Below are 12,442 nucleotides of genomic sequence, written 5' to 3'. Positions count from 1 at the left end.
GAAATATTTTAATATTGAACAAAGCAAAATTTGCTCTCAATCAGAAATCACTCCACACTCTTTATTGCTCTCTGGTTCTACCATATCTTACTTATTGTGTGGAAATATGGGCTAATAACTATAAAAGCAATGTTCACTCGCTAAATGTACTGCAAAAAAGGTCAGTAAGGATAATTCATAATGCCGCCTACAGAGAACATACTAACTCCTTATTTGTAAAATCACAAATACTTCAACTTGTTGATATAGTTCATCTTCAAACAGCTAAAATAATGCATAAGGCTAAAAATAAGCAATTAGCTAAAAATGTCATCCAATACTTCTCTACAAGAGAGGAGAAATATGATCTCAGGGAAGATTGTAGATGGTCATATCACCTCCTACTTCGGTACGAGGTGCATTATTTAAAAAACAAAAACAAAAAAAACCTTAAACTGTATTATGGAAAGCAGGAAGTGAACAAATGTAACAGTTAGTGATTGTAAAAGTACCAGATGGAGGGGTAGGATTTAATAAGCTTTGCTTCTTCCTACTCCTTTTGGACATGTGGAACTGGGAACTGATTATGGGATGCACTCAATTGGAATCTGATGCATGTTCAAATGAAATAAAACCATTACCATTACCATTACCATTACCTTTGCTGGTCACACAACAGCTATGTTGTATGACGGTTGGGAGAAGCACCCTTGGGTAATAGCTGTGGTGTGCAGGCAGGGCTAACACGGCCTTTACTGCTGGCCTTACCATTACCAGGAGCACAGACCTCCATTTCTTTTTCGGAAATGACTGAAGTTCACTTTTACACCAGATGTAATGGGACACACTCCTTCCAAAAGTTCAACTTTTGTCTCGTCAGACCACCGAGTCTTGGGGATCATCAAAATGTTTCCTGGCAAAATGTTTTTATGTTCAGTAGAGGTTTTCATATTGGAATTCTGTCTTTCTTCTGGTGGAATCATTAACACTGACCTTAACTGGGGCAAGTGAGACCTGCAGTTCAGTGCATGTTGTTGTGGGGTCTTTTGTGACCTTTCGGATGAGTCGTCGCTGTGCTCTTGAGGTAATTTTGGTTGTCCGGCCACTCCTTGGAAGGTTCACCACTGTTTTCACCATTTGCAGATAATGGCTCTCAGAAATGGCTTGATAACCTTTTCCAGACTGATTATTATGTTTTAACAGGGTGAGCAACCACATTTTCACACAGAGCCAACTAGGTTTGGAGTTTTTCCCTCTCCCTTAATAATAAAAAGTTCCACTTAACTGCAGTTGTGTTGACTGATAAGGGTGACAAACATGTACTTTTTTCACACCACTGTATCCAGCACAGCATTGTTTTACCATGTTATTTTCCATGGCAAAAAATAACAAAATTTACGTGCTGTGGTGCCAGGAGCACTTTAAGCCGTAAATATGCCTCACACACTTATTAAACACATTTAAATTATAAAATGTACAGCTACTGTTGGAAGAATTGTACATAAAGTTATTCTATTTATACTATATTCTTATGACCTATTTTCTCATGACCTACAAACATTTCATATCACTCACATAGCAAAGTAAGATTAATGCTGTGACGCTTGCACTTATGGTGTATATCATGATTAGAGAAAACAGAACGTGACAGAACATTCTCTTAGCAGATAGTTTTATCATACCCTCAGAGTACATAGCTGCACGGGTCAGAAGTAGATGTGACCTCATAGGGTGTGGGTGTGTGTGTGAGTGTCTCCAGAAGATCACATGCCAAGGAGGAGATACCCACACACTATGGATAACATGTTGTACGAAAGAACCGGTTTCAACTGGAATAGTTAAACCCCCCTTCCCTTAGCAGTTGAAACCTCGTGTAACTAGGGCGTCCCTAACTAAATAAAAGGGCAGGAGAAATGGGGACTGTTCAGAGTTGGTGGGAGGATTGTAACTGTGCAGTCTCCATCACTCTCCTTGCAAGTAAAAAGAAACTCACCTCTCTGTGTCTTCCTTTGTACAGGCAGTGTTTTTTTACAAGTGTTGGGGTTTAAACCCGACAGCTACTCACCACTAAAATACTGGAAGATGACTGATGAAACTGGTGCTAATGTAGGCAAACAAAGCTTAGCATCTCAGCACTACTAGCAGGGTGCATTTAAGGACTGCCATTGTATTGACTGTATTGTCATGCTTTATAAATTATTACTGACATATGGTACATGAGATGTTTTCTACAGAAAAAAACAAGGCGTTTTTTTTGGAGAAAATAAAATAAGGATAAAAATGAGTGAATCCGTGCTATTGACTCTGTTGAGCACCACTGTTATCTAGCACTGCCTTAATTCTCTTGGGCATGGAATTTACCAACGCTCCAGCGGTTAGAATTCCCTCACTGTACTAAAACCTTTGTAGCTTAGGACACAAACAGGGTTCCTCCCTGGGACTCTTACTAGAATAACCACGCATTGTGTGATAAACAGCGTAAAAAGATGAATCCAAAAGCCATATTTGCCACAAAAGTGTTCCAACTTGATGCTCACTGACACAGTCTACAGTATTAGCCTCTGAGATCAGCCATGCAATAAAAAAAAGACCTGGGACTCATTTTGGGCCCCACCCTTTTGGAACAACTGCCTGTATGACTTTGAGCAAGTTACCAAGTGTTAACCCAACAGCCCAGCATTGACAAGATGCTGAATATAAGAATACTGTACATGCATGCATGCCTGTCCACAGATTCTTAATGCAGGAAACAGATGTGAACATGGTGTTTTATTGGCAGGTTGAACCAAGACATGGAGTCACGTGACATGACACATGATACAAACAGCTGACTTGTGAAAGATTAGACATAAAAGGATCAGAAGTTGCACATATTTAAATAGTTTTCTCTTCATTGAGCAGCAGATATGTACAAATAAAATATTTGCATTAGCCATGACATCTAACCTCAGCTTCATTTGCATTTTATCTTTAAATAACGTTTCATGATGAAATCCCACAATCCCTGTTTACTAAGTTCAACATTTAAATATACAGAAACAGCTGCATTTTGACATGATTCCAAAATGCATTGTTCTTCACATTATTTATTATATTGTTACAATATATCAGTGCGTTTTCTAATGAAAATCCCTGCATCATCGAAGGTCTTGCCAGTTAAATAGGTTTAATATAGTGTTGCCTCGCTACATCACCTTTACCTTTCACAGATTCGCTGGTTATTTAAATGCAATTTTGATTGCAAAAAATAATAAAATAAATGCAATTTTGAATATTTTTAACAGCAAACGCATGGACATTGTTCTTAGTCCTTGTGGTGTATTACAGCGATCCATCAGTGCGCTGTTGTATGTTTGTTATTGTATTTACTACTGCTACCAATAGAGGGTGTTGTTTACCCATGTTGAAGATGTATGCGGCTCCGTATCCTGCACCAGCAATGAGGAAGCCTCAGCGGACAAGAGGGTGCCAAATACATAGTCACAACAGTCCTTATTGGCTCAGGGAGGACCTGCCCGTTGTGTTCTGCGTATAAAGTGTACTGTGAAGGAACCTATCCCCCCGCGATAATAGAGGGAACATTGTACTGCTCATTAATAGAATCACAGTCACCTTAAAATTGCCACTTTGGAAAAAAAAAAAATCAAAAAACTGTACTCAAAGCAGCAAAGTCATACCAATAAAATGTACTACAGTTAGATTCTACAGTAAGAAACACCAACAGCCAATGAAAATAAATTAGGCTTAATATCTTTTTAAGACATAATTGAAAAGAAGGAGAACTCGTGACAAAACTGGCCTCAAACAATAACAGACACAGTGGGAAGGCACTGACTGTTGCCACCCCACAACACCCATAAACCCATTAGTATTGTGTTATGTGCATTTGCCATTTAGTCATGTATTATTCAGAACACACCCATGGCTAAAAAAATATTGCATTATTTCACTTGATGAAGGCAAAAACTTTAAAAGGCCAAAATTGTAGTAGTTGGACTCCAAAACCAGCTCAGGTTCTGACGTTGGCCCAAAATGTTGATGTACACCAGAAGACACCAATCCTCATTTGCAAAAAAAAAACCCTCTGGTATTTGTGTATTTTGGTCTACTCTTTAAAAAACATGAGGTACTCTTGTTTTTGTGTCCTCTATGGAACTTCTCCTGCAGCCGTCATGTGCATATGTGTGTTCCATTATGAGGGAAAACAGTGTCAGTGTTAATCAGTGCATGTCCACTGTTTGACCCAAACGCAGACACTTGCTTCTGACATGGCACACCCTCCACGTGAGGAGCATCTTCTACCAGTGTCTGGAGTCCACCAGCTCAGGACGCAAACTCACTTTTTTCAAGGTCTCGTAGCCGACCACCATGACGATGGCGGTGGGAGTGGATGAAATGATGCGTGCCGACAGTCCTTTGGTCAACCCCCAGAAGCCCTCCTCTCTGATCAGCTGCCTGAATGTGTCGATGATTGAAGAGCGACCTTCAACCTGAACAAAACACGCCATTGCAGAGTTTGCAGAGATCTATATTTCTATATTTTATAGTATGTGTACAGTAATCCCTCATTTTCACAGTTAGTTGGTTGCAGACCCAAACGTGATAAATGAACTTCTACAAATAGAAAGCCTGTTTACCTGACCTTTTAAATATGGTTTTTAACATTGTTAGAGCCCTATGGTCACCTTTACACTGGTATTACGCAATATACAACACATATTCAGAGACAATAAGCCATTTAAAACATAAATCAGACTAGCGCTTGTGTGTTATGTTGCTAGGAAAACAGTAAGTAGCGGGACAGGAAGCAACGTTGGGGGGGTTGAGCTCATTCAATCCTCAATAAAAGCCTGGTATTCCAACAATCACGTGTGTCGCTTGTGTGTCTAATTGCTGACACCTACTGACTAGTCCACAGTACTACATATCATTCAATGAGTCTTCTGAATGGCTTAAACCAAGGGGCGCTCACGTTTTCAGCCTGCAAGCTACTTTAACAATGACCAGGTCCCAAAGATCTACCTTCTTCGATAAATGTAGAAAATATACAGTATGCATTTCATTCATAAATATGAATATTTATATACATCAGACAGTTTATAGATTACACATAATAATTACACATAACCTGAGTACCGGTGATATATCAGTCAAAATAGCTCGGGAGTTCATTAGGACTCGAGATCGACTCGTATGGATCCTTCAGGACCAACATTCATTGACAGTAAAAGTATAAATATTGCTTTAAAATCTTGTATAATACAAACACTTAACTTGGAAGAACTGCCAATCACACATACAGCATAATTTTGCCATTTATTCATTACTTAAAAATGCTTAATTTAGGCATGAAATACGTCAAATGTGCTTACATTTTTTACTAATATTGGGCCATATTCAACAACAAAACACCCTGATTTATTAATATATTTTTGAAAAACTGATTTGGGTGAAGCGGTGACATTTGAAACACAAAGTGGTGTCTATAATGTTGCTTTTTAACTTTTTTTTTGTCCTGTTGCTATTGTGCAGGCTACAGGATCACTGCAGGGACACAAGGAACTGCCACAGCTCTCAGTATGACATGCTAACGAGCTAACTAGTTAGCCTGTACTTTATTCTTCTTCACCAGTGGGAGGAGTGTCTACTTACTGACACCCAGTGGCCACTATACTATATACTATATACTGTAACTTCCATCCTTCTGTCTATGCTGCTCGTCCTCACTGGAGTTGCGGCAGTATGCTGGAGCCTATCCTGGCTAATATTAAGACTTGCCTACTACTGATTCTCTATTCATTTAAATGTAATAACAAAAAGACCAGATAGTGCAGGGGTGCTCATTAAGTCGATCGCGATCTACCGGTCGATCGCGGAGGTGGTACTGGTCGATCGCGGCGTGACATTAAAAAAATATCATCCTAGCATCAATGCCGTCACTTGATTGATATACAGGGCAGCCATTCAGATGACAACTGAATGTTGCCCTTCGGGCGACCAATCAAATCAAACAACGTCTCTAAGTGCAGCAGAACTTACGATGTCAGCCTATCATCCATCCCCGTTACTTGATTGACATACAGGACAACCAGTCAGATGACAACTGAATTTTGACCTTTAGGTCACCGCTCATGCGTAAACAACGATGCAAAGTGCTAAGCTAGTCGGCGAATTGCGTTAGATTTTAAGCCCTCGCTAAAGTTTATGGTCACTAAAATGAGTGAAGGAGCTGGACCAAGTAAAAAGGCAAAAACTGGACCAAGTAAAAAGGCAAAAAACATATCACTTCCATACGGATATGGAATATTATACGGATATTATGATACGGATATTATCCATGACTGATAAACATTTGGAAGTGTGCTTGAGGCTGGCTATCAGCAGCTACTGTCCGGACTATGCATCCCTGGCTGGTTCAATTCAGTGCAAGTCATCAAAGTAAACTCAGGTAATTACAAAAAATGTTAATAGTTAATTATGTGTGTTTTGCAATATTGGCTCATTTGGTTATGTAAGGTACATCAACATACATTGTACGTACAAATAATCCTCAATACATTTGAAAATAAATAGATGTTTTGCATTTTCGTAGTGGGTAGATCATTTTGACTCGGTCATTTTAAAAGTAGCTCGCATGCTGAAAAAGTGTGAGCACCCCTGCTATATACTGTAACTTCCATCCTTCTGTCTATGCTGCTCGTCCTCACTGGAGTTGCGGCAGTATGCTGGAGCCTATCCTGGCTAATATTAAGACTTGCCTACTACTGGTTCTCTATTCATTTAAATGTAATAACAAAAAGACCAGATAGTGACTACATAACCACATAAGTTACCAGAAATAACAATTTGACCTGTTATTACGTTCCCACTTGCTTGTGATAGACAAGATGGGAGCTATCTCTGACGCATCCACGCAGATAAAGGCTTACCTGTACCCTGGCTCTGACAACATCCATTGGGTTGGTGACAGTGGAGGCAGTAGCGGCTGCAAGTGGACCAGCCATGGCTTGGAGGACAAGATGAGGACAGGCAGAAGGAGCCATATTTGACAACTGCTCTGTGGAACACAAACAGGTACATAATCAGATACAGAATGAAGGTGGGAAGAGAAATTTCAACTACACTACAACAAACTTGTTCTTGAAGATGTGAATTGTATCTTACCTGCATAAAAATGGTAGAATGGCCACCAGACAGCGCTGTTTGGGATGTAGGTGAGCAAAGAAGCAACTGCTCCCCTGTAGAAGCCTGGTAAACCATCAGCGGCAAATATTTGGGCCACAATGCTCCTGGTGTGGCCAAACACTCTTTTCGGCTTTCCGGTGTCCGATTGAGAATGGGGGCGAAAGCGGCTCAGGTGCTCTCCTTGGCCCTGCATCATCAGCTGCTGTGACACCACATCTATGGGCACCGTGATGCTCTGGGCTACCAAGGACGCCGCGCCGCCCGCCACCAGCGACTTAACTGTGTTGTCATCAGAATAATTGGACACATACTTCCTCACCAGCTCATACGTGGTGATGTAAGCCTGGCCAGAGATGATGGTGAAGGTGTTGACCATGAAACCACGGTACAGCCCCCGAACGCCCTCCGCCCGCAGAATCTTGACGAATGCGTCGAATGTACCGCTGTAAAGAGACTTGCCCCTCTGCACCTGAAGCCGTGTCCGGATTAAGGTGGCCGGGTAGACTGTGGCCCGGATGCTCAGGGTAATGAACACCCCAAAAGAATAGAACTTCCTTTTGTCCAAGTCCTCCCACTCAATGATCTGGATGTTCCTCTTTTGCTGCATGCCCCCATTCGTAGGAGCGTCCTCGTTAGAATGACTCATGACTGTAGCAAAAGAAAATACTGTATTAAATATTCTTATACATCTTGAATGGCCTACTACATATGACGCAAATGTGTCCGTTTAGCATCTACGGTAACCAGACAAAATAGTTGAAATATGGCCTTGGTTGAATTGCTGACACAGAAGTTCAAAGGCCATGTTGTTTTCGCTGACCATCTCTAACTGTAATGTTTGAAAAGTTTGTATTACCCGAGAGACTAAACAAAGCAAATCGGTGTTTTGATGGTGTTTGTGGACGTTAATGTTCTGTTTAAAGCAACAGCTTTGTCGTTAGCCCTGATGGCACCACCGTTCTATGGATGAGGCGTGTGGAGCCAGAATAAAGCTACAAATTCAGTCGTGTGACGGATGTCGTCGTCGCTTTTACACACATTACATTTTCCACAAACTGTTCAAGCTGCCTTTTGCTGCATCGTTTATACTAATCAATGATCATCACATTTAGGTACACGCTGTTAGCATAGCATTCAATCAGCGTTAAATCCCGCCCTAAAATCGCTTACCTCTTTGGAGGGGATGTTTACGTCCTAAAGTATTTCAATGAACATGTCGACAATCAGTGTTCGAATGTGGAGTTCGTCATGCAACAGTTAAAAGCATAAAGCTTCGGTTCAGTTTTCGAATTTCGACCTCCGATCTCATCTCAACTTCCACCTTCCATTGCAAATGCAGGGTCGGTCCTGACGTAACAACCAATAAGGAGGCGTGTAATTCTTCTTCGTGTCTGTTTTTACTGCTGTGTCGTAAACATTTAATTGGGCTCTAGCGTCACCTATAGTGACTCAACAAGAGAAACATTCTATTAATATACTCTACGAGCATATGGATGTGTTCAAGAAAATCCATCCACTCATTGTCTACCCACTTCCTCATTTTCCTAGTAAAATACACAAATGTGTTCGTTCAGTTTAAAATATGGTTAAAACAATAAATAAAACTAGAAACATAAGAGACCGTGAATCAATAAACAATAATGTAATTACAATTACATTGAATTTCTTTCATTTGGGATTTTTCTTTTCTATATTATTTAATTTTACATTTACTCATTAAGTTGCTAACCTAAACCGTATCACTCGTTTCTAATAAGAAAAAGTATTCATATTATTTTTTTAACCTGTTGTGTCCTCCCACGGACAGGTGGCGCTGTTTCAAACATAGTATCACTGTAGGTGCATTTCGGACCGGTGCGCATGAGGAAGCGTCAAATAGAAAGTAGACGACTGACCATCTTCGTTGGATTATTCAGCAAACTACTGATTTCATCGAAGGTAGTACGCGCAACTGTTGTGAGTAGTCGCTAATGATACATCACACTGGGGTTTCAGTCTGAAGAGTTTTATTCATTTCCCGCAGTTTTTCATTATGTTATAGCATGCTAGCTAACTAGCTTAGATAATGCAGATTCATTCTGTTGAACGGCAACCGGCTAGCTAGTTGTCAGGCTGAGAATAGTCACTTATTACTCAATATTTGTGTATTGCAATGCATCTTACGTATTTTGTGGTTACATGTACCAAATGGGAAGTGATTTACATTAAATTATAAAACGCATTCTTGTATTTGAACGAGTGGTAATGGAACGCCAGGAACGCCAACAGTTGTGCTGTTTATTAACATGGCATCTCTCTGTTATTTGCAGGATACTTCCTTGATCACTAATAATGGTATGTCACAACAATATGTGTTCATGAACTTTATTTGTTTGCTTGTGTGTGTATTTTGTTGACGCATTGCTCTTCTTGCTTGATGTTTATCTAGTCTCGCAGATATGATTCCCGGACAACCATATTTTCTCCAGAAGGCAAGTGTTTTTTTTGTTTTTTTTTGTAAATAGCTAATAATCACTTTTAGTTGAATTGCGTTTCCTCTGTTGTTATTCTGCATTAAATGCCTACATGACTTTAGCTGGGATTTTGAGTCTGCATGCATACCCTTCACAGGCCGCTTGTATCAGGTGGAGTACGCCATGGAAGCCATCGGCCATGCTGGAACGTGTCTTGGGATTTTGGCAAACAATGGGGTGCTGTTAGCCGCAGAGAGACGAAACATCCACAAACTGTTGGATGAAGTATTTTTCTCTGAGAAGATCTACAAGCTGAATGAGTGAGCAGGCTGACCTACAGTATCTGTGTCATGTGTCATAAATACACAACAAAGAGATCATTGTTACACTCTTCTGTGCGACTTTCAGAGACATGGCTTGCAGCGTTGCAGGGATCACATCAGATGCTAATGTACTGACAAATGAACTGCGGCTAATTGCACAGAGGTATATTTTAACATTCAACAAACAATATTCATTTAATAGTGAAAACATAGCTGATGTTTTAAATCTTTTTTGTCAGATATTTATTGCAGTACCAGGAGCCAATCCCCTGTGAGCAGTTGGTGACGGCGCTATGTGACATCAAGCAGGCCTACACTCAGTTTGGAGGTAGGAACCTTGGTCAGATCCCCTCCTGTGTCTCTTCATGAAGCTGAAATAGTCCACCCTCTGATATCACACAACTTCTATGCTACTGTGTTCAATGCACTTTGACATAAAGACATGAAACAAATGTCAATTGGAGATGTTTCACATGCATATGGCACAGCAACAAGTCTAGGCTGGAATCATTCTGTATTCCAGAAGTATTTATGAAGTAAGCATTCACATGCCTACAGATTTGCAGGCCTTTGGTCCGAAAAAAATGTGTTACATGTGCTATTTTAATTTTTTCGTCGCCAAAAATTGGCCATTTTAACGCAGAAAACACATCTCATTCACCCTATTGGTTACGTCACTATAATTGTAACAGTGCATGACCCTCCAACATTCATTAGCATTCACTAATTTATGGGAGTGTGTTCATACCAGACGTATAATGATCGGCTGAGAATTGAGAATTTTTTTCATCTGTATGGTTTCCCTTGCAGGCAAGAGGCCATTTGGTGTGTCTCTCTTGTACATGGGCTGGGACAAGCACTATGGCTTCCAGTTGTACCAGAGTGACCCCAGTGGAAACTATGGAGGCTGGAAGGCAACGTGCATCGGCAACAATAGTGCAGTAAGCTCCACTGAATGAAATGCGGTTTCCAGCGTCATTCCGGCTGTATGTTTGTGTTTTTTCTTTCACTTCAGGCCGCAGTGTCCATGTTGAAGCAGGACTACAAAGAAGGAGAGATGACTCTGTCCTCAGCTTTGGCTTTGGCTGTCAAAGTTCTCAACAAAACAATGGACGTCAGCAAGCTTTCGGCAGAGAAAGGTGAGCTCCAAGCCCCGCTGGCAAGTACATTTAAACTAAAAGTCAGCCACATACAAAGTAGTTTGACCATGGCGCTGTCATTTCAGTGGAGATTGCCACCCTCACGCGGGAGGACGGCAAAACAAAAATCAAGGTGCTGAAACAGAAAGAGGTGGAAGAGCTCATCAAGCGACACGAGGCTGAGGAGGCCAAAGCAGAGAAAGACAAAAAGGAGAAGGAGCAGAAGGAAAAGGATAAATGAGCACAATTATGACACTTCTTTATGTCCTACAACCCTGTATTGTTTTGTCTTTTACATTAAAAGTATGGAAACTTGTACTTATGCTTCAGTTTCTAATCACTTCCGCTTTTAAAATATAAAGAATTCCCCTGATAAATCTGGTTTATCATATGGACAAAATAAACACATTTGACGTCTACTCAGCAGCCAGCAAGAGGCTTGGAACTGGAAAGTTTGACCAAAAAAGTCTCATGGAAAGAACGCCAAATCTTTGTCATTGATATTTAAAATGTAATGTCGCTTCCTCACCACGAGATGGCGATAATGTACAATAGGCTTCCTTAGAGCAACATCACTGACGAAAGCTTTACAGTATTTTATTTTTATAACATTTTGGCACTTTTTACAGTATTACAGTGAAAAAGCCGTTTAACATTTAAAAACTAAAAGTTAGTCAAAAACAGTATAAGGTCCGCACGGTGGCCCTGGTCATCTCTGTGTGGAGTTTGCATGTTCTCCCTGTGCATGCGTGGGTTTTCTCTGGGTTCTTCCCACGTTCAAGAAACATGCATGCTAGGTTAATTGGTGACTCCAAATTGTCCATAGGTATGAATGTGAGTGTGAATGGTTGTTTGTCTATATGTGCCCCTAGGGTTGTACCCCTGCAACCCTAGTGAGGATAAGCAGCATATAAAATGGATGGATGTTATTTTGGTTATAAAATGGTTATCACTATATCAGTGCTTGTCTTAATAATCTTGTTTTGCCCAAAATTGATGCCCAAAAGTTTTTTTGTAATATCATGGAATTAAACAATGTCTTATGACAAATGAATCCATAATTAATTCTTTTAAAGTGAGATGATGATCCAAGTATCAATCCCACCAATATCAAATATTCAAATATCAAATATCCATATGGGATGTCAGAAATTTATCCATCCATCCAGTTTCTATTTCTTTATTGATTTTGGGCGAGAGGCGCTTATCCTCACGAGGGTCGCGGGGGTGCTAGAGCCTATCCCAGCTGTCTTGGGGCGAGAGGCCCTGGACTGGTGGCCAGCCAATCACAGGGCACATATAGACAAACAACCATTCACACTCACATTCATACCTATGGACAATTTGGAGTGGCCAATTAACC

The 12,442-nt window shown here is 40.5% G+C and overlaps 2 protein-coding genes across 3 annotated transcripts; one reads left to right on the top strand and one right to left on the bottom strand.

Moving 5' to 3' along the window:
- Nucleotides 1-2,715: 2,715 nt before the first annotated feature.
- LOC131097803 (solute carrier family 25 member 44-like) lies at nt 2,716-8,540 on the bottom strand. Its single transcript, XM_058045906.1, has 4 exons — nt 8,335-8,540; nt 7,144-7,812; nt 6,909-7,036; nt 2,716-4,469 (listed from the first exon to the last, which is right to left on the bottom strand). The coding sequence occupies exons 2-4, from the start codon at nt 7,808-7,810 to the stop codon at nt 4,278-4,280; spliced, it is 987 nt and encodes a 328-aa protein (XP_057901889.1). The 5' UTR covers nt 7,811-7,812; nt 8,335-8,540; the 3' UTR covers nt 2,716-4,277.
- A 435-nt stretch (nt 8,541-8,975) lies between these two features.
- On the top strand, nt 8,976-11,397 carry psma4 (proteasome 20S subunit alpha 4). Of its 2 annotated transcripts, none has more exons than XM_058045908.1 (9): nt 8,976-9,120; nt 9,474-9,498; nt 9,593-9,635; nt 9,775-9,937; nt 10,026-10,103; nt 10,180-10,268; nt 10,751-10,881; nt 10,956-11,079; nt 11,166-11,397. In XM_058045908.1, the coding sequence occupies exons 2-9, from the start codon at nt 9,496-9,498 to the stop codon at nt 11,318-11,320; spliced, it is 786 nt and encodes a 261-aa protein (XP_057901891.1). In that variant the 5' UTR covers nt 8,976-9,120; nt 9,474-9,495; the 3' UTR covers nt 11,321-11,397. The 2 variants fall into 2 exon arrangements, with proteins under 2 accessions (XP_057901891.1, XP_057901892.1); XM_058045909.1 differs by having other exon boundaries at nt 8,997-9,102.
- Nucleotides 11,398-12,442: the final 1,045 nt, after the last annotated feature.

The sequence above is a fragment of the Doryrhamphus excisus genome, chromosome 1 (genome assembly GCF_030265055.1).
Source record: "Doryrhamphus excisus isolate RoL2022-K1 chromosome 1, RoL_Dexc_1.0, whole genome shotgun sequence".
Classification (NCBI taxonomy): domain Eukaryota; kingdom Metazoa; phylum Chordata; class Actinopteri; order Syngnathiformes; family Syngnathidae; genus Doryrhamphus; species Doryrhamphus excisus.
This window is presented reverse-complemented; position numbering and strand designations above follow the sequence as displayed.

Excerpts from the sequence above, each read along its gene's own strand:
- LOC131097803 (XM_058045906.1), bottom strand. The coding sequence starts at position 7,810 with ATGAGTCATTCTAACGAGGACGCTCCTACGAATGGGGGCATGCAGCAA. Across the intron at positions 7,037-7,143 it reads ATTCTACCATTTTTATGCAG|AGCAGTTGTCAAATATGGCT; the intron begins GTAAGATACAAT and ends TGTGTTCCACAG. Across the intron at positions 4,470-6,908 it reads TTGTCAGAGCCAGGGTACAG|GTTGAAGGTCGCTCTTCAAT; the intron begins GTAAGCCTTTAT and ends TGTTTTGTTCAG.
- psma4 (XM_058045908.1), top strand. Across the intron at positions 9,636-9,774 it reads AACCATATTTTCTCCAGAAG|GCCGCTTGTATCAGGTGGAG; the intron begins GCAAGTGTTTTT and ends TACCCTTCACAG. Across the intron at positions 9,938-10,025 it reads AAGATCTACAAGCTGAATGA|AGACATGGCTTGCAGCGTTG; the intron begins GTGAGCAGGCTG and ends TGCGACTTTCAG.